The sequence below is a fragment of the Lepidochelys olivacea genome (genome assembly GCF_965140295.1).
Source record: "Lepidochelys olivacea isolate rLepOli2 genome assembly, chromosome: 5".
Taxonomy (NCBI): domain Eukaryota; kingdom Metazoa; phylum Chordata; order Testudines; family Cheloniidae; genus Lepidochelys; species Lepidochelys olivacea.
In genome coordinates this window covers 79,036,605-79,064,259 of record NC_140415.1, presented here as the reverse complement: position 1 = coordinate 79,064,259, position 27,655 = coordinate 79,036,605, and the positions used below count along the sequence as shown (strand labels likewise).

Genomic DNA, 27,655 nt, shown 5'->3' with positions numbered 1-27,655 from the left:
TTTATTTATGTCTTTTCTTTGTGGCTTGATTTGGTATGGAATGCAGTATGTGGACCTGCCTCTTCCTGTTTTTTTTTTATTCCTCTGCAAGTTTCAGGTTTAAGAAAAGAATCCAGTTAATTTGGGATCCAATCAAGGATTATAGTTTATAAATATAAATTGGAACCCCAAATAAAACATCCAGAACAAAACACAGTGTAATAATAATCTCTCAAAATACAGTATACATTGGACTGAATCTTTAGAAACAACAAAAAGCCTATCCACCTCACACGGAACAATTTTGGTTTGAAGAAGCTTATTTTTATTTCTTCATGACGCATTTCATTTCAAATGTACAGGGAAGATTGTTTAGAAGGCCATAAGTACTATGGTGTGTGAGAACAGCAGTGAGATGATCTACCAAGGGAAAGAGAACCTTGATTTAATACAAGATAAATGCAATACAGTATATTAAACCTAGAGACAAATGAAGGACTTATTTGTGTGATTTTGTGATAAGTGATTTTAATGAAAAAATTGTATGATTCATACATATCCTTCCTCTGAATACCCTTAATTTTCTCTGATATAAGGTTGCTTTTTTACTTGACTTTTTATCTTCCTCCTCCCACCAATCTCTGTTTTTCCCCCATATGTATAACTTAGTTATTTAGAAGATGAAAAACTTCTTAAAGATCTTTAAGAAAGGAAAAAATGCATAGACTGTATTTTTCTAGCACATAAATTATACAGTAGAATAAGACTGTAGGCTATATTGGGATTCTGCTTGTTAAGAAAATATATTATTAAAAAATAGTATTTTTAAAATTAATAGTTTTAGTCACTTAAAACTTGCCTGTGTCTTTAGTCAAATTAGATTTACTTTTCTCATGTTTGTAATCCATCTGTTAGAATAGCTATACATCATAATCAGTTCCCTATAATGACGGTAGTGAAGAGGTGGTTTCTGTGCAACTATGTATCTTTTTCTTTTTTTTCTCTCTTTATTTTATTTGTTTTATTTTTATTTCACCACATTTTTAGTTGGTGTAGCTAGATCTTGCAAATTGCTGTCTGAGCACTATGTGAATTCTTGGAACAAAAGCTGCTTAGAGGACAAATTGCTCCTCCCCAGCTCTCCAAAAAGGTTCAAATCATGTGGTTCACTAAAGGGCAACCTAATTTGTGGGATATGTAGTTTTTCTCTTGATGGAGTTTTAGCTGAAGGGTTTTTACAAACTGAGATCTAATGTTTTTCTTTCTTTCAGTATAGCTTTTAATATTAGTTAATCACATCAAACACAGTCCAGTTTGTTAAAACACATGATTAGGGTTAAAAAGTATGATATGGATTCATTGTATTTTATATGTGTGGTTGAATGTCCTTTCAGAAAGTTCACTGCACACATCCTTTGAAGGAGAGCACTATGCCTGCAAAAATAGGCCAGCGAGACAAGAAAAAGAAGGGTTTGGAAAGGCTATGTTTATTGATCAATAAATCACAGTCACTATAAGTGACCTGCTGACTTCAAGTTCCTTAGGTCAAGGAACCCTTTGCTATTCTGCAACTTCACCTCTTTGCTGAGCCTCTTAATCAAAACTGTAAAGCCAGAAAGAACGTCGAACAATCAAGACTTGGACGATTGGATTGGTTATTTTAAATGACTAAACCTCTGTTGGTGACAGAATTTTGTGGATAGATTTCATCTTCCCAGACATTACTAAGTGGGTTCACTATTTTTGTGAAAAATGAACAAAGTCTTTTTAAAAAGAAGCAAGCTTTCAAAGACAAATCAGTGATTAGGAAGAAATACGTTACTGAATGTATGTACAATTGCTGCAGGGGATAATCAGGTATGCAGTAACAACTCCTCCCTCATCAGCATCACTAGAGAATCATTTTTAATGGCACTACACTATGAACACATAAAGGCTATGGTATGTGTCCATCTTTGTCCTAATTCACCCTGAGAATTTTATGCTAGGGTAAATGAGTGATAACTGGTATAGCTAGTTCACTGCCACTTATTGTTGCTTAAAGCATTTTTTTTAAATGAGCAAAGTCCATAAAGAAGCATTTGTTGTCCAAAATAAAGATACTTAATGGGAGGGGGAAAACCTGTAAAGCTTTACTACTGAAATGCACCTAGAAGTAATAGGGGACAGTGAAGTAGATATGAGTTTGCCCTGTGATTTAGCAGCAAAAAAGTCAATGTATTCTTGGAATGCAGAGTATGATGCCATCAGAAAGGGATGGTTCAGGAGCAACCACGGCAAGGTTATTTAATTCTGGGAACATCTATACCAGAAAATTACTGGCAAATTGAAGGGAGGGAAATGTTCACCAAAAAATTACCTTTTTTGTAGAAATTTTTCAGTTTTCACCAACCAAAACATGAAATTTTATTTACTGGAATTTTTTGAGTTTGGCTTTTTGTTTTCTGACAAAACCCCTCAAAATTTCAGAGGTTTTTTAAAAAAAAAAAATAAGAAAAATCATTGTAGTGAAATTTTCCGAAGGGAAAACAATCATTTCCCAACCAGCTCTTCCTTTTTTGGGATTACCCACAGACCAAGGAAAAGCCTGTGTCAGAGATTCCTACCTGCAAGCAGTGCACACCTTCAGCACATCGATTGTTTCAAAACCTGAGCTAGGCACACCAGTTAGCTTCTTTCTTTCTTTTGTTAGTAGACTGATCACATTCTACTGCAGCATTTAAACTGAAATGTTGTGCAGTGCTACAGCAAACTCCTGCAGAGAGGCTTTCCCCTTCTATTCCTCAAAAGTAACTGATATTTGGGGCACTTCCACAAAAGCACATAGATATTTCAAATGCAAAGGTGTTGTCTTTCCATGGGACACAGTAGCACAGACTTGTAGCTGAGGCTTTGAAATTGTGAAGGGCTGGAGCAGATCTCCTTAAAGTTGTCACAGTAAGGCCAGATGCTCAACTGGTGTAACTCAGTGTAGTTCCATTCACTTCAAAATAGTTACTCTAATTTATACCAGTTGAGAATCTGGCCCAGTGTGTGTCTCTTAACTACAAGGTATGATGGGTACACAATGTAGAAAACAGGGACCACAGTTAATGATGGTTTGGATTACTTTAATGTGCATTTTTGTACCCTCTATTGTATTTTCTAAGTTCATCCTTCAATTTCCCAGCTTTGTAATGATTTTTAATACTTCATTAACACCAGAAAACAATTGCAACTTGTTAGAAAGCTAAAAAAAAAGAATTCTGCTAAATAAATTCACAGTAAAAGCTACCGTGCTTTGTTCATCAGAGGTGCAAACTCTGCAATCTAAATTACTCTGGGCTCCCTGAAAAAATCCAGACCTAAGCCTCTGCATGACATTTGAATCATGTTCATGAAGGCCTAGGTTATGGAAAAGAAAATGAAGTCCAATGATCCACTGTAAAACATAAACAAGGGCAGATTTTTTTCATAGCCACATGCATACTCATTTGAAGAAACTTGAGAAAGAGACATTGATTGAACATAGGAGTGTGGAAGAGGGGTGTGAAAGAAACAAAAGTATAATGGATGGGAGTGGTGAGAGCAGAGAGAATTGGGGCATGAAGAAAGAAAAAGGACTAATTCCCTAAAGATACACTGCCAAAAATCAACTGCCACAGCTGCTAGCCTGGAGAAGAGGACATCTAGGGAAAAGCGACCTGTCTATAAAGGGTTGCCGATGATAGGCTGGTCTGGCTTGCGGAAGGATGATTGTGGAAGGCCACTGAGTATAGAGACCTGGTTAAAACAAGACTAATTACTCCACAACAGAAAACATGATTTGACAAAGTGACTCTCAGAGGTGAGACTTGAAGGGTGAAGTGCAAATATTTTGAGATCCCAGAAAACAAATGTCTATACCTAATATACAGACCTATGTAGTCATTCCCTTTTGTTTTTCCTCCTGCCCTGGAGTTAGTTCCAGCTGTTTTTCAGATCCAGTTTGCCTGCGCTCAGGGCTGGCTCCAGGCACCAGTGTTCCAAGCAGGTGCTTGGGGTGGCGGTTAGAAAGGGGCGGCAGTGTTTCCGTGGAGGCGGCAATTCTGCGGCTTCTCCTTTTTGCCATCCACGGCAGCAGTTTTTTTCACTGCTTGGGGCAGCAAAAACTGTAGAGCCGGCCCTGGCTCTGCTGTAGTCAAAAGGGAAAGCAAGTCTTAAGTCTCATCTGTTTGCTGCACCCACATCTGCCAAAGGCCAGCTCCGTGTAAGTTTCTTTTTCACTCTTAGCTGGTTCTCAATCTACAAAAATGCTCGAGTGTTAAGAGCAAGTGGGTTACCAAATGTTTGTTTATATCCAATAAAATAAATAGATGACTATTCTCTGACAATTAAAAATAGGTTTAAAATACATAATTGATCCTGTCATCTGTTGTTATAGGGTATGTCTATGTTATAGGGTACGTCCCCCCACCCAAAAAAAAAAATGCACAGCAAGTCTTAGCATCTGGGTCTACTGACGTGGGTTCATGAGGCTTGCACTATTAGGCTAAATATAGCAGTCTACACATTCCCACTCAGGCTGAAGCCTGGGCCCTGAAACCTAGTGAGGAGGGAGGGTCTCAGAGTCTAGGTTCCAGCCCAAGCAGGAATATCTACACCTGTATTTTTAGTTGCATGGCATGAGTCCCACGAGCCCCACTCACTGGACCTGGGCTCTGAGACTTGCTGCCATGGTATTTCCCCCCGCCAGTATAGATGTACCCATAAAACCACACGCCCAGAACCTGAGTTCCTTTTCTCAGACAGCTCCCCTGACTTTAACATAGAAGATAATTATTTCTTCTCATTTAGTCTGTTACTAAGCTACAAACAGTTCAAAATGCCTAATCATCAGCCTGCAATCTCCATCCACAATGAGACCCCATGTCATGGTCAGTGAGAGCTGGACCAGAATTTCTTTTGAAACCTTATAGTGCGGCTTATTGACAAAAGGTTATAGCCAACTAATTGACTTGCAGTTGAATATTAGGAATGGGCAAGAGACCAAATAACCAAGCTCGGCCAAATCATCTAAAGAAAAAGCAGTTGGTACAGGAAAGAAAGAGTTAATACATCACCAATCCTTCCCAGGAAGTGAAGTCTCTCTGTGTGTTCAGTTCACCTTACACAGAAGATGTCCCCTTAAACGAGCCATCTTTTATAGGATGGGTGTCTACAAGTTACAGAGCACTGTTCACATCACTTTAAAATTTAAGTTTAACTAGCCAGCTTGTGCCAGCTTTGCTTTTGGTGCTACCCCGTACTGTCCCAGCTTTTGGTTGAACATTAAATTCCATATGTTGAGGGGCATGAAGATACTCCCTAATACAGAGCATTCATAACTCTTATAATTATTTCCTTGTACCACGTTAGTCCTTTGTTTCATAGCACTCATCCATCTAGCGCTTGACAGTTTTTATATTTGCTTAAGCCAAGTACTGAGCTATACTTGTCCTGGGGCATGATGCAATATATGTCTGCACATAAGTGAGCAAGAATAAGCCTAGTACAATTTAACATCATTACCCAATGCACATATGTTACATTAATACCATGTGTATAATATCTATTAATATGGTCTGTGTATAAGTGTGTGAATATATCCTGTATCTGTTGGCTAACAGTCCCCTGCTTGTCAGGGTGATACTTTAGCCAAATTAATATATGAAGCAAAGGTAAGGGCATTCATGTGAGATTTCCACTGTTTTAGCAAACTGTGTAAGTGGCAATACATGATTAATACAATTAAAAATAATACTCCTTGTAATATAAGCATAACTTTAAACATAACTTCTATCCAAGTATGGGAAATTATTATTTCCAGATTGCCGTCATGGATAAGGTTGTCCAAAACTTGTTCTGCTTTAAGCATGTAATCTGAAAAATATGAGTCGCTTTTCCTTTTAATAAGGTTTTTAAATTTAAAGTTAGTGCATCCATATGCATGTTAAAAACTGGCACATATTTTTGACTTCATCCTGGTGCTTGGGCTCACTTTGAATCATGGATTTATTTTGAAAAAACTGAGATCTGTTGAGATAGTAGAGTAAAACTTTTACAATACTATGTACATAAGGAGTAAAACAAATTTGGGCTAGTAACATTAGCGACAAGGATTCCGTACACCATTTTTTTTTATAATTAGTCACTACACAATACTGTGTAGCCATGTTAGAGGTCACACTCATTGCTGGTATCACCACTTGGTATGCTTCACAGGGCAGGAGCGAGAATGGGCTAATTTTCCTGTTTTCTTGTACTGGTACAGACCTGCATGGCACAGACTAGACTAGTGCTGTCAAAGCCATCACACTGGTACAGGTAGCCTCCTGGCTGGCTCAACCCTATTCAGAAAAGTGTGTAGCCAACTAATTGACCGTACTTGTGATTCAATATTAAGACTGTTCAAGAGCTCAAATAACCAAGCTCAGCAAATTCATTGTCTAAAGTCAAAGAAATATAGGAAAGAAAGCGTTAATACATAACCAATCTTTCCCAGGAATTGAAGTCTCGCTGCATATTCAGTTCACCTTACACAGAATATGTGCTTCCCTGGTTGATTGTTGAACATTTGCCAGCTGGCTTACTCCTGTTTGCCCTGGACATACAATTTCCTGAAGCTGAGTGGCAATACTATCAAGGACTTCTTTAAAGCTATCTGGTAAAGCTGTCTTAGCTACAGCTCATGGGAGAACTTTCTTTTATAAGTGGTGCAGCTTGCCATAAGATCACACTCAACTAGCATCTAGAGTTATAGAATCTCCTCTGTGCGTGTGCCCTACATTTTGTGCCACAGAGGTTTAATGTTTTAATGCATGACCTTGGTATCACAGGATTATTTAGTCTCCCATCCTGCCTTACTCTAAATCCTACTATAAAATTTGTATTCCTCTAGCATTACTTCATAGGCATTACCTGCCTGGAGAACTTGGTCCCATTTTTAGGCGCTGAATAGCGTCCCTGATTTCCTCAGTAGAGTTATGCAATCTCCTAAAAACATAAGTAGGGTCTCTCTCTGTGTCTGGTGAGCTGTATGGACCAGCAAGTCCTAGCATACTATTATCTGGGTTATCCCTTTCCCTATTTGAGGCTGCCTGCTTAGCAACTTCTCTAGGGGGACCCTTCAGGTCTGTGTTGCTGAGTTTGATACATCAGTAGTGGAGTTAGTTTCCTGTAGATGCCATTTTCCAGGTAAACTACGGAATGGACAGTAACCAACTATACTGCAGTGTCAGTATCTAATATTGGTACTGACACCGTAAAAGAAATATACATAGAACCAGACACTAAGCAAGGTTGTTTTGAATAACATAAGCCTTAAATAGGATGCAGTGGTCACTGATCCCAAATTACGAATTGTGCTAGAGAATTTAACACCTTCCCAATCCACTTTAGTTTTTGCTATACATGGAGGACAATGCGATCTACCTAATTGTTCATCATTAATAAGGGCTGGCAATTTTTTTCAGTATTCTCTAATGAACGGGTTACAATGGGTAATGCATAATTCCCATAAGCAGTGAAAATAACTTCTCTAATTTCTTGATTTTTCCATTACCTTTTTATTATTTATTTGTTTCAATTATTTGGTTGCTTTTCTATTAGCCCTAGAATTGATCTTCCAGTTCACAGCTAAGCTACGCCGGGGTGGGGTGCGAGTGTCATACCTATTCTTTGGTTAAACTTCAGTCCCTGAAGCTCTCAGACCAGCACCTAAAATAAATTCATTAAAGGAATTAAAGAAAAAAACTGGGAGCACTGCCTGCTAAGAGACCTGAGACTCACCCCCACTAAATAACTCACAAGAAAGGGAGTGAGGTGGACCTAGGAATCTACCTTACATGTCTTATAAGGCTATCATTAGATCATCAGCCCAAAGGGCTCCCTCCCACCTCGCCTTTTAAACATTTGTGTCTCATTAGCTCATGACAGATTACACAGGGTGGGGAATATAATCTCATGCATCATGACCCAATATAATTTCTTGTTTTAAAGAAGTTTTCTGACATATATAGAAAATTTGCCTTGGATGATTGACTATCCATGCTACTTGCAAATCAGCAGGCAGCCTGCTGGCCAATTACCTGAGTATTTTCTCAAGTACAGTAGTTTTGCACAATTATTCTACTGGGGTGGTTCTGCTGCTTACATAAAAGGTCATATAACATGAAAAATAACAAAAACTGACATTTTTCTCATACTCAAGTGGTATTTTTTCAAGTGGAACAAGGGGGACTTAGTGAAATAATCATTGCTTTTTGACATCTATGACTGCAGTGAAATCATATTACAAAAGGCACAGAAGGTCTATTGCAGCAGACCATGGTTAGTGCTTTAGAAATATTTTAAAAGACAGATCAGATATCAGATAAACTTGGAGCACTGAAGTTCTGTCTCAGGCCACTAGATGGTGATCCTTGTAAGTCGGGGCTCAGGTAAATACATAATGAAGGTTAAAGCTTAGCCTAAAAAAAAAAAAATCATGTAATTTGAATAAGAAAAATCAGTTGAAATGCAAAATTATTTTCATCATTAAAATAAAAAACAATCTACACAGTATTGTAGAGAAGTAGTTCTCACTTTTCCACAGTAGGACCTCAGATTATAATGTAAAAACAATTTGCTGTAGGATCATAAAAACTATTGCACAAAGAATATTGCAAAGCACCTCACGTTATTTTGATACTGCCTTTTGCATCAGCACATTTAAAGCATATTTTGAAAACATAATTATGAACAAAGGAAAAAGAAGATATAGGACTTAATGATAGAAATGTTTTATTAATCAAATATATTTACATTTCTTTGTCTTTTCTTTAAATGTGTGCCTTTTTCATTTAAACACTGGTAATCTTTACAGTTTATGTCACAAGAATACAGCTACATGCATGACTTATTGGTCCTTTGCAGTAAAAAAAAAAAAAAAAAAAAGACGCAATTTTATGAGGTTTAAAAAATGCAAGCAAGCTGTTTACCATTCTAAAGTACAGTGTCATTATTATTCTTATGACAACAAAGGACTCTTCCAGCATACCGTACACTTACTGCATGGCTATTTGCCCTTTTCTAGATTGGCTTGATGATGTCTAAACTTTCCAAAATGAGACAAATCAGAGGAAAAAGCACAATCTCAAAATGTTTTATTTTATGGAAACTCATACACAGAAGGTATTTGGAAGCAACAAAAAAGTGCACTAATGATAAATTTAAAATAAGTCCTAGCAATACAGAACTTTCAAAAGTAGTGAGGACTTTTACCACTTCTTTATTTTCAAATATTTATAGTTTAGCAACCACATCTGTTTGGCAGCTATCAGACACGCCATATACCCTAATGGCACCATACAAGTGATAAAGAACAATTTTAAAAAGAGAGAAGTATACCAAAGAAAGTAACAGATCCACACATTACAGCCTTTGAGTTTTTAGTGTCGAATGTGCTGTAATTATTACATTGCTCAAATCTCTGTTCTTGTTCAAAAGAAAACTGTCATTTTGGTGTTTAAAAAGTTCATATTATTTGTCAGCTGTGATTTCTTAAGGGGCCTGAAGCTTTTCTAAGAAGTGTGTGTGAGGGAGAGAACAGATTTCATTCTGTGTGTATGTGAACATTAGAAATGTATACAATTTTAGATATATTGTAAAAGATTTTGGATTTTACAGTATTGGAAGAATGTTATACTTGTACATATTTACCAAACTTCAAAAGGGAGATCTCAACAGTTTCAGAAATTCAGAAATGGTAGGCACATAACTACTATTGTTTGAGGTAATCATACCTTACTTACTGTTTTAATTCACTGTGTTCAAGCATACAAGATTATAGCCTTAATGGACCCAAATGCACAATTACTACATCGATACCCAAATAGAAACTCACTCAGCATTCAGTAAGAGTAGAAAGCAACTAGATTTTGTTTAGTTCAATTCAGGATGCGTTTTAGCTTGTCAATACTCTCAAGGACAGTTTTACATTTACTATATTGTAATAGATGCACACTGTTGCACTGAATAACTTGAGAGTGAAACACCCACTCTGAAATCACGTATTTTTTTGCACAGACTTGCATTTGTATGCTGCCAGCTATCTTGTGAAAGTGCCTTAGTAAAGCGACAATGCAATAATTAAAAATGTGCTTGGAAATCAGGCACAACATAGTGAATAAAATGAGCAAATACAATAAAATGTCCTTTGGAAGTACAAAATAATTCCTGCAAAAATTATGCTTTTCACGGGAATGTTTAAAAACAAATCCCAACAAACTCCTAAAAGAATGCAGTTCGTCTTCAAATCTTTTGGTCCACATTCAGGAAAGCACTTTAAGCACATGATGAAGGCCATCACTTTTCAGCAATGGAGTTATGCACAACTTTAATTTTAAGTACAAGTTTAAGTGGTTTTCTGAACTGCCCCTTAAAAACTACTGCAAAGCATAGGCCTGACCTTATGAGATACTGAGTGCTCTGATCTGCCACTGGTTTCACCTCATAGAAAAAGGAGAGAATACCTTGATAATACAAAAACATAGTTTGCTGATACAACATGTAGCTCACATTTGCCTATCAGAGTTTAGCATATCTCATTTCTCACCTAACTTTGATGCAAAACATACTTATTTCTGCAGTTTATGATTAAATAATTCCATAATTTACAATAGTGATGAGAGTCTTGCTCTGTTCAAGTGCTGAATAGGACTGTTGCATTATATTGGGATTATTTAATTAGTAAACTAGAGTAATGTGTGTGCATCATGGTACTACCAGAGATGTGCTAAAAGGTTTAGAAGCAGTTCTGGTCTCTCTAAAGTAGACATGGCCCAAATCCAAACACTCCCAAATGTTAGGAAAATACAGATATGGTTCTGAACTCTGCTGCTTAAGCCAATTACTACTGTGAATAAAATGATGCCTAAATTCTGACCTTTAAACTGTAATATTTGATACCTAGCTATTCATGTTACCTGGCTCTCATCCTATAGAAAATCAGATGAATACTAGATTAGAACCTCAAATAATTCAAAGGATAAATCTGGTGGATAAGCATCCATAAAGTTGGACTCTTACCCAAGCTTATCCAAATCTCTTTGGTCTAGAAACAGTGCTGGAAAACTCAAGCGGAAAATGCCTTTTTACTAGATTTCTGCTACTTTCTGATTTTTTAATCGAGTACTTATAAACAACTTGAAAATTAGGATCGGGCAAAAAGAATTAATCTGTTTTTCATCACAAAACAAAATTACAATTTAGCCTCCATGATATAGCAAGACCCCCAAAACTGGCTCCATCCCATTATCTTAAAATTGCAGTGTTTGCAATGAAACAGAGAACATTTTAAAAAATTAAATGTGAAAATTGATCTTTTATTAAACAAAATTATGAAATTAAAACACATCAATTTTTATCCTTGAAAAGAGACCATTTTTGAGTGAAAATTAGTCCAGAAAATTCAGCCCTTTTTTTGTTAAATTGAACCCATTTAAAGAATTGTTGAGGTTTTCAGATGATGCTGTGAATACTTCAGACAGCCCGTAATGCAAGACCACACAATGTGGATGAAACACTGAAAAATAATATAAAAACTGGCAAATAGAGTATCTTGACTGTGAACGGTTATGGTGTGTAGTATGCCAGCAATAAGATAGGAAGAACACATGGCTACAAATGACCAGCAATCTCTTGAAATACAAAATGATGACAAACTGGGAGAGTTCTTAACAAAAGCAAGATGTTAGCACCAAAAACTAGGCCAGACCTAGGAATGGGCTGTATTTCTATCATCTTATTGCCCTTCATTCGCCAATACCACCTCCTTTTTTCAAACTCCCTCCTCCAGCACTGGAATCCCGCATTCCTGTGAGTACAAGCTCTGAAGTAGGTAGGACACTCGTTTTCCTAGTAGCATCCCAATGTGCATGTAGCTGTTGAAGAAAGCTTGTGTACCATATATTGGGTGAAATCCTGGGCTCACTGAAGTTAACAGGAGTATTGCCATTGACTTCAGTGAGGCCAGGATTCACTCCTTGTATTTATAAATAATGTTAGGAAATCAAGATCCAGCATCTCTCTGATTACCTCTGCTCTGGGTTGCCATGTGCTCATGTTTCTTTACCATCTTAGAATAACACATAGAAACATCAACAGAGCTGTGTGGAAAGAAAAGTTAGCAGTCCTGTTTGATGGTGTTTGATTTAAAGAGGCAATGCTTTCCGCAATCTTTTTTTTGAGCAGAAGTCACCATTGAAACTGATGAGGGTGTGCTGCCTAATATCTGATGAGATGATATGCCAGTTGCATAAGTGCCTACCAACTCAGGAGACTAGGCATTTCTTTAAAGGTGAGTAACATGTAACCTATACCCCCACCTCCACAAAGGACTTCACTCACACATAAACATTTACTCTTTTAAAAAAAATATGAACTGTATTAAAAGGGATATATTTTTAATTCTGAATGCTTTAAGGATTAGTGGTTAAAATCCTTGCCCTGCTGAAGCAATGGCAACATTCTCATTGTCTCCATTGGGGCAGGATTTCACCTAATGTGTGCAACTGCCAATAAAAAACACATCACATTAGCTGTGCCTGTTCAGAAAGTATACAGCCTGAAGGTGTTTAGCCTTTCCCACATGCACACATTAAGTACTCTATACTATTGTTTATATATCTTTTTGAGGACAGGTCTTTCCTTGATAAGTGTGTATAAACTCCCTTTAGCATTAATGGGAATTAAGCTCTTGGCTTGAATGAAAATTAGGTAGAGCTCTATAAAGTGACTGCAATGAAGCTACACACAAGACTCCTGGATTCAGGTTTTGTTGCAATCTTGAAACTGGCTGAGTTTGTTGAAAGTTTCAGGTAACCTGGGATTGCTTTCAAATGAACCTGAGCCAATAAGGTACAAATATCTGGACACTGTAAAATAGGCTACAGCAGACTTTTGAGTAACAAATCATTACATCAACCTGCTAAATAAAATCTAATCTTTTTTGTTTTGCTTCTTATTGTAGGACTTTCAGCTAGAGAATTTATTAACCTTAGAGTTTTACTGAAAACACTTTTTCTCTTTAAACAGTGATATTGTGTTTCAAAGCTCTAGGTGTTACAGTATGTTCCTTGCTGATAGTCTTACACAACTGTATATCTATAGACATGAAAAACGTTTCTTGTTTGGGTTTCCCAGGAACTTTGTACCAGGACAAAATTGTCTAATAAAACCATGTAGATGGAAAAAGTGTGCAAAAATGTAAAGTTTGGAACCATGATATGAAATGTCCTTTGGTCTGAGGAACTGGGTACTGATTCAGATATGGTTCTAAAACACTTTCCATTGCACCATTCAGACACAAGAATTTCTATTATAGCCATGTCAAGACCAACCCAATCAAATATAAGGACTAGTTCTGGGTCCTTTGAGTCATGCTTCAAAAAAAGGTGCAACAATAAACAAGTCCATGTGCATTTGCAGTCATAACTATAGGCAAAAGAACCCTTGAGATTCCTCGCTTTGGTATTAAATAACAATGATAAAGGCTTTTAGAAATAAAGCAATACATGGTGGGACTTGAAATGTTAGCAGTCCCAGGTTATTTGTCCATTGAAATAAGTCTTATCCCTAGTCATAAATAAATAATCTCTTTCCTGGTCTTACTTCCATGCCAGGATCAATATCTCTTAACATCTTACTTATTTTATTACTGCTTTTGGTTTTCTGGGACTGATTGAAAGTTGCTCAGAGGAAATCTTTGGTTTTGCTTAAGTGTCCGTGACATTTAATCATGACTTTCCTTGCAGTTTAATTCCAACCAGTCAATCAGTTAATCCACTTCAATTGATTCTGTGCTTTCTGTTATTGGCTTGCACTCATTGGGCATCCTCTGGTGTCGACTCAGCTGGGTGGCTTGTGTGAAGCTCCTCTCACACCTCTCGCACCTGGTGAAGGCAAGAGAGAAAATTGAGACTGGGGAGCTGCTCTTGGGGGGAGGCGAGGAGTGATGGGCTTTGTCTCATCCTGTCTAATCAGAACAGACACTCAAAAGTGGCTTCAGATTTTACCGGCTCAAGAGGTTTAATTGGTGGCTACTTCCAAGACCTTAATGCCTATGATGGGACAAGGCCTGTCTGATTCAGAACAGAGGAATCTGTCAATAGACAGGGGGAAGGTGATTTCTCCAGAGAGGCCTGTCCTGCTGTAGCTCTGATCACTGTCAGTTCAAATAGATAAAGAACAAAAAGAGATTTTTAGGAGTGAGCCATCAAAGCAGCAGCTTGGCTGCAGTTTTCTGCTCTGTAACCCCCGAGGAGAAATTGATGACAAATAGAATTTCACCTTCTGCTAATTTAAAAATCAGAAATTCACCTATTGAAAGAAGAGAAGCTGTAGAGCAATAATTTCTTAGTGTAATAAGAGAAAAACTCTGTATTTATCTATTACTATATAGTTGGGTTTACTTTAAACAATCTGGTAGGATTAGTGCTTGGTTAATCAATTGTCTGAAAACATCCACAGCATTTGATATAGTTGTGGGGAGAGGGTGAGAAGAATTCTTACAATCAGCAGTGTGTGTTTCATTGTCTTTTAAGTCTTTTCATTACCCTTCCCCCCTCTCCAGTGAACTACAATCTGTGGCAAAATAATCAGAGAATTAAGATATGAAGTTTGAGGGAAAAGAAAAAGGGTTTCTCTAGTTCAGAATGAGTCATCTGGCCCTCTAGTAAAAGAGAATCCACTGTGTATCTCATTTTAACTTCTTCCCATATTGTGTCCTCTTAATTAGCATTGTGAATGCTAGATATAATTGTACAATGAGCTAGGAATACAGCAGATTTTTCACTGTAAGTCTCTCACTCATAAAGCCACCATTAATTTAATGGAGCTGTGTGATGTTGTATCTTCATCAATAAAAGCATCACTATAATGAATTAATTTCCAATCTTCAAAAAGTGAGGAAAACAATGGCTGTTACCTTGTATCCATCTTTCTCTCTTCAGTATTATAAATCAGTGGTTCTCAACCAGAGGTACACATGCCCCTGGGGCTACGCAGAGGTCTATTGCGGGTACATCAACTTATCTAGATATTTGCCTACCTTAACTGCAGGCTACATAAAAAGCAATAGTGAAGTCAGTACAAACTAAAATTTCATTCAGACAATAACTTGTTTATATGGCTCTATATACTGTACACTGAAATGTAAGTACAATATTTATATTCCAATCAATTTATTTTATAATTATATGGTAAAAATGAGAACATAAGCAATTTTTCAGTGGTAGTATGCTGCGTTGTATTTTTGTATTTTTATGTCTGATTTTGTAAGCAAGTAGTTTTTAAGTGAGGTGAAACTTGGGGTTATGCAAGACAAATCAGACTCCTGAAAGTGGTATAGCAGTCTGGAAAAGTTGAAAACCACCCATATAAATTACTGAAGGTGATTTATTACAGGATTTGCCATTTACAAAAAAAGAGTAAGAAGATATTTACATACATTCATAATTGTGATATGTTCTACATGTTAGTCATTTTTAGAAAAAAAAATGTTTAGGAACCCACAGCACAGATATTATTCATTCATCTAAGCTATTGTACCAGCACAGAACATCAAAGTCTGTATATTGTGTTTCTTTGATTGTCTTTCTCGGAATATTTTTAGCAGACTGTTCTACTGTTAAAAACTGCACTGTGATCTTGACAAATGTAAAATGTCAGCGTTAGGTCTGATACATTATCAGCTCAATGAAAATAACTCAGAAGTATTGATTGCCTAATGATTTTTGGTGTATTCATTAACGTCTATGTGCAGATCATCCTCTCTCCAGAGTTCCTGAAGTGCTGATGACACATTAGTGTATTGCTGATTGTTTATTAGAAAACTGATTAGTTACAGGATTAGTATGTCAAAATATACTACTTTTCATTACTTGACAAACTTGCAAATTATATTCTTATATATAAAAATCATGAAGGAACTGGAATCAGTTTTGGTGCCAGGATTAGTTTAGGCTATACAAGTCTCTGCAATTTCCTCAACTTTGCATTTTGTTATTTGATATATGTGTGTTGTATACACATTCTAGACCAATACAGACCTATGTAGATCTACACAGCAGTGTTTACCTATATATTGCATATATGATATATGTAGGCTAAGATTTTTCAAACATGTGTCTGTAAAATTAGGCTTCTAAATTAATATTTGGATACACAAAAAAGTGGCTTGATTTGCAGAGGTGTTGAATAAACTAGAAATCCCAGTAAAGTTAATAGGAGCTGAGGGTACACATCATTTTTGAAAATCATGCTACGTGTTTAGGTGCCTAAATAATTTTTGGTATAACTGTCTTGACAGCAATTTGAAAAGTTAAAAGTCCATTGCTAAAAATGTGGACCAGGAAGGAAATCACTTCAATATGTAAATATTTAGTGAACCAGTTTGTTTACAAATGTTAATTTTGTATGTGTGGCCCAGATTCAACAAAGCACTTTATGTGCATATGTAATCCCATTCCTATTAAGCAAAAACCTTAAACTCATGCTTAAATCCCATTAAAAAGAATGGGACTATGCATATGCTTAGTTTAAAATGCTTAAAATTAAACACATATTCAAGTGTTTTGTTGGTTTGGGGCTAGGTTGCTCAGCACACTGGAGGATCAAGCTGTAAGTAAATATCCAGATATGAACAGATGAGGTGGGCCATCACAGCCATCAGTATCACAGGCTTAGGATAAAGTAGAAGGAAAGAAAAACAGAAAGTGGACAGTGAAAAGGAAATAAATTTTCCAGCATTGTGCTGTGGGTTTTCTCTGTAATGGCTGTCCTTTCCCACATACTCTCTGTAAAGTAATTGGTGTAGTATGCTGTATTCTTCAAATGGACCAACAAAGACAGATACATGCATATATTGAGCCATAAGTGTTTAATGTTGTGCGCTAGTTAAGTAAACTGATAATTGGCGGGGAAGGCGGTAGGCATCTAGTATATGTGGAAGCAAAAATGTTCCTTAAAGTTATTGCAGAGAGACAATAGTTCAGGTCAACAGTGATCACTAACAAGGCTAACATGTAGATCATAACCCATCCTGATTCTCTCTGAGATTTTCGGCCAGATTTTCAGACCAGCCTCAACGCAATCTTTATTTTTGAAGGTGAAGATTTGTTATTACATAATTGTGGCTGTAACTATTAGTAGTTATTCTTCCTACTACCTGCTATGAAGGTGCAATCAGAGGGGACAGATGTTCTGTACAACCACTAATAATTATTTCTAAAATGCATTGTGGGTTTCATTTACCCCTGAGCAGAAGGCCAACAAAAGAGCCATGTACTAAAGTTCCACATAAGCTCTTTGAGAGCCCTTTGTGGGACTTAAGTGGTCCATAGGCCCCGTGTCAGGCTCACACACAAGAATGATTTAAAACTGTGCCACCAAGTTAGAGGCCATTACTGAAAACTGGATCCTTGTTGTTTTTCATACAGTGACACCATATGCAAGATGTAGCAAGCTCTTGCCTTGTCCACAGCACATATCCTTCTTTTACTAATTTGATTAAGGGCGGCGGGAGGGGAGAGAAAGAAGGGAGTGTACATACTTTCGCTTTGCTCAATAGCATGGCTGGTTTTCTAAGGGTCTCAAACAGCATTGACATCATGGTGGTTTTTCAGGAAGTACTGTTTGGCCAAATAGTACCCATGTCACTGTTCTCCTAGTTTGCTGCACAGAACCCTGTCACTGTTAGTGGTTTTCACAGCAGCAGCATCATGTTCCTTTAACTCATCTTTAGCTAATGTCACTGAACTGGAACAGGCTGTAGTAGTAGAACATAGGATAGTGGCTTGCTCAATAATTTTCTGCTTTTTCCTACCTTTTAATTTGGTTGAGAGCTTTGTTCCAGATTAAGAGCCATAGTGGAGACTTCAGTGAGATAAGAATACATAAAACATTACAATGATGAGGCTCAGTTCCTAGCTTTTGATGATGAAAAGAAATCCCTTCCAACTGGACCTGCTGCCCAGACAATGTAGCCAGAGCTTTGATTACACATAACCTCACTTAGCTTTTTTTTAATCTATAGGGAAATGCAAATAGAAAAGTCTCCCTCTCACACACAATCCCACACACAGCTAGACCTTGCAGCAAAAGAACCTTCTCCCACACTGAACCAATCACAGACTACCCCTTTAATAATAATTTTTAAATATTTTTTAAACAAATTGTGAAGGGATTTTAAAATATTTGTCTTTTTTAAAATTGTGAGCACACAACTCTACATGCAAAAAAGTGCATGAAGTTGTGTGACTAATCTGTGTGCATAATCACTGTGATTCTGTGTATATTAGGCCAATATTGTATAAATGGCTAGTTAAATGCTTACCTGGCCCTTTAAAATTAAAAAATATTTAAAAAAACAGCAACTTTCTGAACATATGTCAATTATCTGTTTTGTTAATTGCAAGAATATTTCCAAAGCCTATTCAGCTAGAACACGTTAAACTCTGTCTACATTGCCATGATTGCCTGTCCTTTAGGGGTATGGTGAGTTTAAACCAATGGACTTTTTAGTTTTGCACTTTTTAAGTAAGCATATGCTCAAATCCCCTTTGTAAATATATATATTATAAAGTACATTGCAAAGCAAAACCACAAAAATTGTCTTTGAACCATGTACTACTCCTTGATATTTAAAAATAGCCTCAGAATGTGTTTGGGGTTTTTCCTTTTTGTTTTTTGTTTTTTATTTTTGTTTTAACTTTAGAATCAATCCCTCAATTCTTTCTTCTGCTGGAAGATTTGGCAGCAACTTAGGAGGATCTGAATGGTGGTGATATACAAACCAATAATAGTATCTATCTTTTAAATAGTCCTTTTCATCAGTAGATCTCAAAGTAATTGATAATCTTTTTACTGTATTTATCCTCACAACACCTCTGTGAGGTACATAAGCTGCAGCTCGGTCTCTCCCCACAACTGAAGGGGAGGGTAAATCGATTTCTGGATAATCTTATGCACACCCCCCTGCATGCTGGTCCGCATCAGTGCGGGGGTCTGCACTTGTGGAGAAGCTTGCAGGATCAGCACATAAGAATATGGATCCCCGCCTCTGACATCTGGGGACAGGGAGAGTTGGAGCTCCAGTTTAGCTCCATGTGACATCACTATTCAGGGTCCTCCAAAGCTCTTGTAAAGACCTTCAGCAAAAAACAGAGAAATTAGAACGGATGTTTCTTGTATCAAGCAGGTTTAAAAAAACCCTAAAACCATTGTACAATGTTGTTCTTATCCATCATAAGGAAACAGTAAAGGGTGTGCATATGTGTGCATGCACATACATTTATTTATATATTTCGCTGCTCTGCATTTCACCTTTAAGAAAGGGCAGATCCATAGTGTCAAGTACATGTATATCTTAACATGAGCAACAAAAGAAACAAAAAACAAAACAACACCCCAGAATATCTGTTAATTACATAGTACTTAACTAAACAGTTTCTTTCAAGAATGAGATTGTGTTGTGGTCACAAAGAACATTATGGAAAAGAAAAAAATCACCAGACCAAAGGGGGGGGAAATTAATGATTGTAAATGGGGCAAAATAACAGCTCTATTGGAAACATGACAAAAACAGGACGTTAAGAAAAAAAATTAAGTGGAGTCAACAAGGTTACACATAAGTAACACCTTAACATTAAAAGAAATCTATTTTCCACTTTGACCTGGAAACCTCTTCAATTAATTACTAAAATCTATTTACACAGCAACTAGATAAAAATCAATCTGATTGCTAGCACTATTTTTGTCTCTCTTCCTATGGACTCTGTTCACTCAAGATACTGGCACTGTGGGTGTCATTGTTGAGGCTGCAGGATTCCATGACTTGACACCCACAAAGCTGTCCTATTTTCTATTCCTGGTCCCCAAAATCTACTGTATGGGATGTGCCCAGAATTCTGATTCTGTCCTTCCATTCCCAAGCGCACACATGCATGGAGGCCATGCGTCTCTTGTGGCCATATATGGAGGGTGGGCAACTCTGATGGGATCTTGCTGTGAAGGGTTCAGTGACAGAAGCTCTCTTACATTAGCCTGGCATGAAATACAGGCAAAGAAAAATCATCTTGAGTGAGGGCACGTAGTGAACTGGGAAAGACACTCTCTCCCTTCAACTCCTTATTTCCTCATCCCCACAGACGACCGGGTATTTACAGAAAATAATGGTTTGGTTATTTTTTCCCAGGGAGGTATTGGTTCCAGGCAGAAAATTATATGAATCCATGTCTCTCAATTCAGCTAAGAGAGAGAGAGACTTTTTACTAATATACATTTTCTTCTATAAGAGCCTACTAGATTAAGTAAGTAGTTGGTCAGAGCAGAGTCCTTTATCTGCATGAAGTAGAAACCTGTATTAACCAGCTGTGCACCAGCCTCTCAAATACAGAAACAAACAAACGTACGTCTATGGCTTGGCTGAGTGTTGGGTTTTATTTTAAGTGAATAGCTAGCTAAGGTAGAGAAGTGATTTCTGTACTACCTCAAAAGTGCAGAAGCCTGCAGATCTTGTTAAATTCCCTCTGTTATCTGAACTTACACCTCTTAAAGAAGTCCTTCATGAAATGTAGATAATAAAGGTCTCACTGTGTACATGTACATTGAAACCTGCACACAGGGTATGACTACATGTAAAACACTACAGCTGCAGAACTGCAGAGACAGTTACAACAACAGGTAACCACTTGTCCTAAGAATGCACTTGCAAATAAAGATGGGCCCAAGCCACAAAAATTCAGCTTTAGATTTCCCACCCTACCAAATTTGGGTGTATTCCGATTTCAGGTTTGGGATTGGCCAATTATAGAGACAGTGACAGTCACAAGATCTGAAACAAGGTTTGTTTCCAAACACCCAAAGAATGTTTGAATTCAGAATGTTTGTATCAACGATTTTGTTGAACTATATTCAAAGTTTCCAGCACAGTATTGTTTAACTAAAAATTGAAAACCACCTTGACAGACAGCTGATTTTCTCTGATCACTGCATTTGCAAATTATTTTTATGAGTTTTCTTTTGAGTTTACTAGAGTCATGTCATGGATTACACATAGTGTTTTTCCTGTCCAATGGTTCTGAGTCTATTTTTCTCTGTATATGATTAACAATTACAAATTAACTGGTATATGAGTTACTTCAGTGTATTCACAAAACAGGGATGAACCATATTATGCCAGTTACAGCACAGCCTCGACCCATCCTCTTCAGTTTGTCAGACATTTTCAACTAAGGTTCTCTAATTGAGACACAATTGTTAAACTGCTATTTAAATTAAAACAATCAAGTTTTGATTGGATGACAGACATTTGCTCTGGGCCATACATGTACTAGGTATCTGCATACATGCCTGGTTTGATTCTGATTTCAGTCACACTGCTAATGAGTCTGTCTGGAATCTTGACTTTGGCTTTCAAAAGAAGCTCTCCCATGGGCTCTTATACATGGCTATTGTGGGTGGACAACTGCAATGCCATTCCCTCTCTGCTCATTCTTGATCAACATTGGTAGCTTTAGGTACTTACTTAAAGGGTTTTTCCCCCGTATGCGTCCGGATATGATTGTTGAGTGTTGTAGCACCAGCAAAGGCACGGCCGCAATAGCCGCACTTGAAAGGTCTGTCACTGGAATGGGTGACTACATGGTTCCTTAGTTCCGAAGGTTGGGAGAAAGATTGGGAGCAGTGGCCACACTGATAGGGTCTGCAAAACAATAGAAACACCATGTGATCACTACTTTCTATTTCAGCAAATAGAAAACAACTTGGGTGGTGCAAGCTAATTTTTTCAAATTAATTTCTTAGTTTTCAAAGAGGAGTCTGGATGTGAATCTCTGGATCTATAGTAGAAGACATGCAATTCACCCCCACCCCCGCCCCATGAACCACTATGCAAATTTAGAGGACAGAATCCATGTATAGAAACTGCCAGAGATCCTACAAGGCCCCCAATATAGTCAAAGTATTCTTCAGGTATACACAAAACCTGGGTTAGATTATATGTCTGACTTTTTTTAGTTTCCTCAAACTAAGGGGCCAATACTGTATTCCTTATGCACTGAAAACTCCCTCTAACATAGGGATTTGAGCCCTATATTATCAGACTCAGAAAGTCCTATTCCTCTCTAGCATTAATTCAGGCTTAGCTAAAAATTTTACCTGGTATAGCTATTGTTTCTATGACCATTTGAAAATATTATTTTTCTAATCCCTTGCACACTCCAAAAAGTCAAGCTCTTTAAAGAGGAACTTTCACAATGAGACAAATTTGGAAAACAATAACAAACTTTTGCTTTTTCTATTACGTTTCTGTATTCTTGCTGCTATTGAAGACATTTGCACTTAATTAATAGGTTTTTCCATCCTGGCCTGGATTTTCCTTTTGTGTGATCCTGAAATGAAATCATAATTCTGTTTTTGTGACATCTTAATTTCTTGCAGTGAACTGACTGTGATGCCACAAGTTCAGAATTATAACAACATCAATACAAACTCAAGTAGAAGGAAGAGGCTGAGAGATAGAAGGATGAGACAGGACAATAGTTTGAGTAGCAATACCATTACTAACTTGTTAAAGTGGCAAAAAGTGTTCTGAGAAACATATACAAAGTAAATCAATTTCTGTTGCGGCAAAATAGATTTAATTCCCTCCACCCCCACGTTTCTCTAAGTCATAACAATTTGGTAAACTACTTCAATATTTGGAACGCTTTCTATCTGTGAGGACATTTAAAGTAAATCAGTGGCAGGGTTCTGTTCCGTTTATCAAATTTTTTTTTTAAAGAAAATTAAGAATGTCTTAAGGGATATTAATGATTTTTATAGAGAGCAGGAATTCAGGGCACCACTCTTGCTGTCTTAATTGCTCTCTCTTTAACAAATGTGTATGTTCAAATGGCTAGAAACCAAAACTAAAGGGAAGGAGACAGTGGTGACCAAGCATGTACAACAATTCAATTAAGTGCAAAATAAAGTGTACCCTCTCATTTGTCAAGTGAGCTGCTTAATTGTGTCTGCTTGCATCGCTGATCACAAATACTATTATTTTATAGTGCTTCAGAGTACTGAGCACTGATTGTAGAATTTTTTTTGCTTGATTAATAGTGTGGTTTTGGTCAATAACTCAATACTATACAATTTTAATTACTTACATTTGAAAATCTATCTAACTGCTTTCAAAGAAGTTTGAAAGATATATATAAAAGTTGTGGAAAGATTACCTGGTCTGGATGATTATTCTCTTTAAAAATTATATAAGTGCATGTGAAATAATATATTTTAAATAAACACTGATAACTAATGTATATCTATTGCCATTGCTGGAAGACAAGAGAAATATGTTTTTCAGCTTTATTGCTTCTTCAAATGCATTGTTAATGGACAATCAAACAGATATGTAAATTCAGGCTTTTTAGGATTAAACATTTTTAAGCAAAAATAATATATTAAGATATGCCATATCCATGAACAATTGATTTTCTAATAGTGAAAGGAACCATTAACGTTTATTAGCCTCTGGTTATCTATTTTTAACAGCTCCCATAATAAACAATAAGACACTAAATAAAACCAATTAATCTTTTATTTTTTAAGAACAGTCAATATGATTAATTTCACATTGTGAGAAGTCACACCATTCTTTGTATGTAAATACTTCACAGTAGTAAATTAGTTATGAGCAAACATTAAGAAGCCAAATAAAATGTTGCCATTAGCCCCCACATTGATTCAAACTCGATTTCTTGTCCATGATGACAATTTACATTTTATATTATCCACAGTGCATTTACACTGTATGATGCACAAAATGATGAACTTTGTAGAAGATTGTCTATTCTTATGTCCCTTGTCTCTCATTTTGTTGCCTTTCACCCAAACCTTGCAGGATTGACTATAAAAGATGTTATTTCACCAAATAAATTAACCCCTTGTGTGAGTCTGTATAAATGATGCATATCTCCAATCAGATTAATCAAGAAAGGGATCAATAAAGTATTTTGGAGCTAGATACATGAATCATAAATTAAGCAAAGCTTGTTTTAAAAAGAAGACAAATTTATGCATGCATAAATGTATGAGCTGACAATTTGTAAATGTCTTATCTACTTTCTTTGAACTGCAGGCAATTCCAAATATGCAGAACTGTATGACTTTTTGAATACTGCTATAATATTTTATGGTATTTTCCAAGAAAAAGAGTATAAAATAAGCAGAAAAGTTCTAATTTTGTTTTGTAACCATTTTTACTGTACTTGGGTTGTTTTTTTTCTTAGCAGAAAGAAATCAATACATTGTTTTTAAAAAATGAAAGCAGTGCAGCGGGACTGAATGTGAGGGATGATCGGTTCGGTGAGTACATGGACACCTTCAGAGCAGGGTTGTCTTTGATGTAGCAGTTATCTCCTGTGCCATCATTTTGCTCTGCTCCGGAAAACCGTATTAAGATGGTGGCCCCCTTATTCTCAGGGTCATGGAGAGAATAGGGCTCATGAAATGAAAACCAAAATGGTGGACTTTATAGGCTGAATTTTCAAAAAGAGGCACCTAAGTTGAAGCTGCAACATGGTTCTGACCCCATCCACAACCCCTCATTCAAAAACTCATACAGTTCTGCATATTGGGAACTGCTTGCAGTGCAAAGGAAGTAGATAAGATATTTACAAAGCTCTTCCACAAATGTATAACTTTAGGCATGTGCTAGTGCCATTGACTTCAAATAAACTGCCCATGTGTTTAAAGTTACCCATATGGGTAACAGCTTAGTTGGTCTGGGGTCATATACAAGCAGATGCTCCAGCAAATTTGAGTTTCTCTGCAGTTACTTTTATGCATGAATGGGTAAGTACCAAGAATACCCTCTTCTACATGTGAATACATATTTACATGCACGTAAACTGTTATATGCATATTTTATAGGTGAAACATATGCATCTGTGTATGAAAATATGGTCCTAAGAATCTTTGAAACGTAATTTTTCTGTAAAAATCTATCCTAGAATTTTCTCCCCATCACTGTGTGCTAGAAGTAATATAATAATAATAATTAATAATAACAATAATTAATTTATATCTCCATATTGTAGCACTTCAGAAAGGCTTTCATAGTGCTTTAGAAATGTTAATTAAGCCTAACAAATACATCTCTGAATTAGGTATTATTATACCAATTTTAAAGATAGGTTAACTTAAACAAAGAAATGTACATATAGGATATCACTGAGAGTCAACAAAAAGAACATAGCAGTCCTATCTTCTAATCCTCTCTTCTTAAAAATTAGGCCATATGCTTCATCTTCTCATCCAAACTCAAAGAAAGCATATCTCCCTACCTAAGAGGCAAATTCTGCCCACAGACAAAATTGCCCAGCTCTCATTTGCCTCATGTACTAGAAATCCATTTAGTTACCCATCTTTGATAACATTAAACTTCTGTAAGTAGATTCTACAATGTTAGATCATCAGCTTGTACGGGCCCGCAATCTCTCTCCTTTAGAGACCAATCCAATGACCCTTACTCATGTGAGGGTCTCCCCTGGGTGCACTCATGAATGTAAAAGCTATGGGCTCAGACATCTAAAGTATAATTTTTTTTTAAGAATTTAAGTATGGATGAATCTCTGGCATCTAAGGGTTTACAACATTCTCAAATTAAATTTTCAAGCTCACAGAAATGGTTAAGAACTTTGGTTTTTGAGTGTACTTTAAACCTGTCTCTTGAATGTATAAATTCTATTGAAACCATTATTGCTGTTTTCTTTTCCCAGTGCTAAAAATCCTTTTTTTTTTTTTTTTTTGTAGTCCACTTTCTGGGGGTGATCACCACAAAGTCAAACACCACCTATGCACTTAACTGAATTTCACTCAAAAGATGCATGCTTATCCAATCAATTGTATAACTTTTTGGGGAGATTGCACTAGAATAAGACCATTTATTTACTGTTTTCTCATTTAAGTAAACCCCAACACAAAAATACATAGGTTTGAAACCACTTTTTCCAGTCTTCTTTTAGTAAAAGATTGATCCAATTAATCTATTTCTCTTGTGCCCATTCCTTCGGTATTGCAATATGTCTTCTGAATCCAAAAGGGCAGAACTCCTGGACTAATCCAGCTCATATGAACATGTGTTCCATTTCTTTACTCTGTCTCCAGCATAAATTGGAGGAAATATTTGAATGATGGGCTGCATGATCAGAGTCCTGAAAAAAATCTCAATTACTTTCTCTTTTATGGTGAGCTGGTCTTTTATGGGCCTCTTCACACAGTTTCATTCACTATCTTCATGGGTCTCATAGAACTCCAGTGTAAATCTTTTGAGAATGAGTTGCTTGTAACAATGAGTTTTTGAATACCTGTAAATCTTTCATTGAAATACTGTCAAATCAGCAAAGCCAAATGGTGAATCAGATTCATTGTTTCCTCAACTAGAGAAGTACTAGCCAATAGGAGAAAGCCTGACATACAGCTGCAGACACATTTCTCACTGTCAGAAGGCTAAGTGTAGGTCCTTGTTGCTAGTGAAGAAACAAAGACATATTGCATGATGTCAGAATGTCAGGGAGCGGGACACCATGGCTTTCCCCACTAAACAAGCAGTTTGGCGCCAAGGCTTTACGGGAAGATGGAAGACTCCAATTCAGGCATCACCTTAGTTTTTACGTTACCTGAGTCAATGAAAGCAGGGCATGTTGTGATGCTGGTACTCTCTGCCTTCAGGGAAAGGACTCCATGAATTGCTCTCACACACACGTCAGTGGTTTTGGAGCAGAACTGCAGACCTGGGCCAAAGTTTCAGTACCCTCTTCATAACTGAATGGATATGGCATTGGAGTGGAATCTGCTGTTTTGTATGGTTAATGAGAGGGGAAAATGCAACTCAGGGTGTCAGTGATAAGCTCCAGCTGCCATTCTGAATGGCCCAAAATGATTGTTTTAGAGAGGTGAAGAAGCTGTTGGCATAGTCCCTGCAAAGGGGCAGGATTAGTGAGGGAGTGCCCAGTTGTGGATGCTTTAGTTAAAACAATCAGTTGCCTTGGACCCTACCACATGGAACATTTGAAGTTACTCACTATGAGTATTTATAAAGGGTTTCATGCAGGTACTCAGTCTCTGTCAAACTGAATGGAGAGGACATGATTCTGCAAAGTGACATTTAAGAACTAGCCTACATCTTGAAGTTCTCACAGGGCTCAGATTGACGGGTTTTGTTATATTTACTAACTATGGGCCTACTCCTGCAACTCTTACTCACACCAAATAGTACTTATTCAAACAGAGTAGCCCCATTGTAGCCAACAAGACTACAAACATGTGTAAGTACAACTCAGTAGAAGTAAGGATCACAGAGTCAAGCCCTCTTATGACTTTTAGGGCCATCATTTAGTAAAGAACAAAATAGCTCATGTGTTTCTAAACTTCTGAAGCAGTAGGGGAGTGGTACCATTTTGTGCACCTTTTGCTACTCTTAACTATAAGTGCTGGAAGCCTGCAAACCTTTTTGAAAAGAGTATGCAAGAACAAATGTTCAATTCAGCAAGACATTTACTTTAATTGCACAATAATCCATAGTCACTCTATAAATAGAAATAGACATTGTTCACAGGATTTCTTTTCTGTTTGGTTGCTATAGGTTTTTAAA

At 36.8% G+C, this 27,655-nt stretch overlaps 1 protein-coding gene across 2 annotated transcripts in view; it reads right to left on the bottom strand.

Annotated features, from left to right (window-relative positions):
- Nucleotides 1-13,059: 13,059 nt before the first annotated feature.
- The window catches only part of PRDM6 (PR/SET domain 6), a 94,993-nt gene continuing 80,397 nt past the window's right edge, over nucleotides 13,060-27,655 (bottom strand). For both annotated transcript variants that reach the window (XM_084629446.1, XM_084629447.1), the window contains 2 exons: nucleotides 21,545-21,721; nucleotides 13,060-13,910 (listed from right to left, as the gene is read on the bottom strand). In XM_084629446.1, coding sequence (XP_084485572.1) covers nucleotides 13,796-13,910; nucleotides 21,545-21,721 — 292 coding nt within the window. In that variant the 3' untranslated portion in view covers nucleotides 13,060-13,795. The remainder of the gene's footprint in view (nucleotides 13,911-21,544; nucleotides 21,722-27,655) is intronic.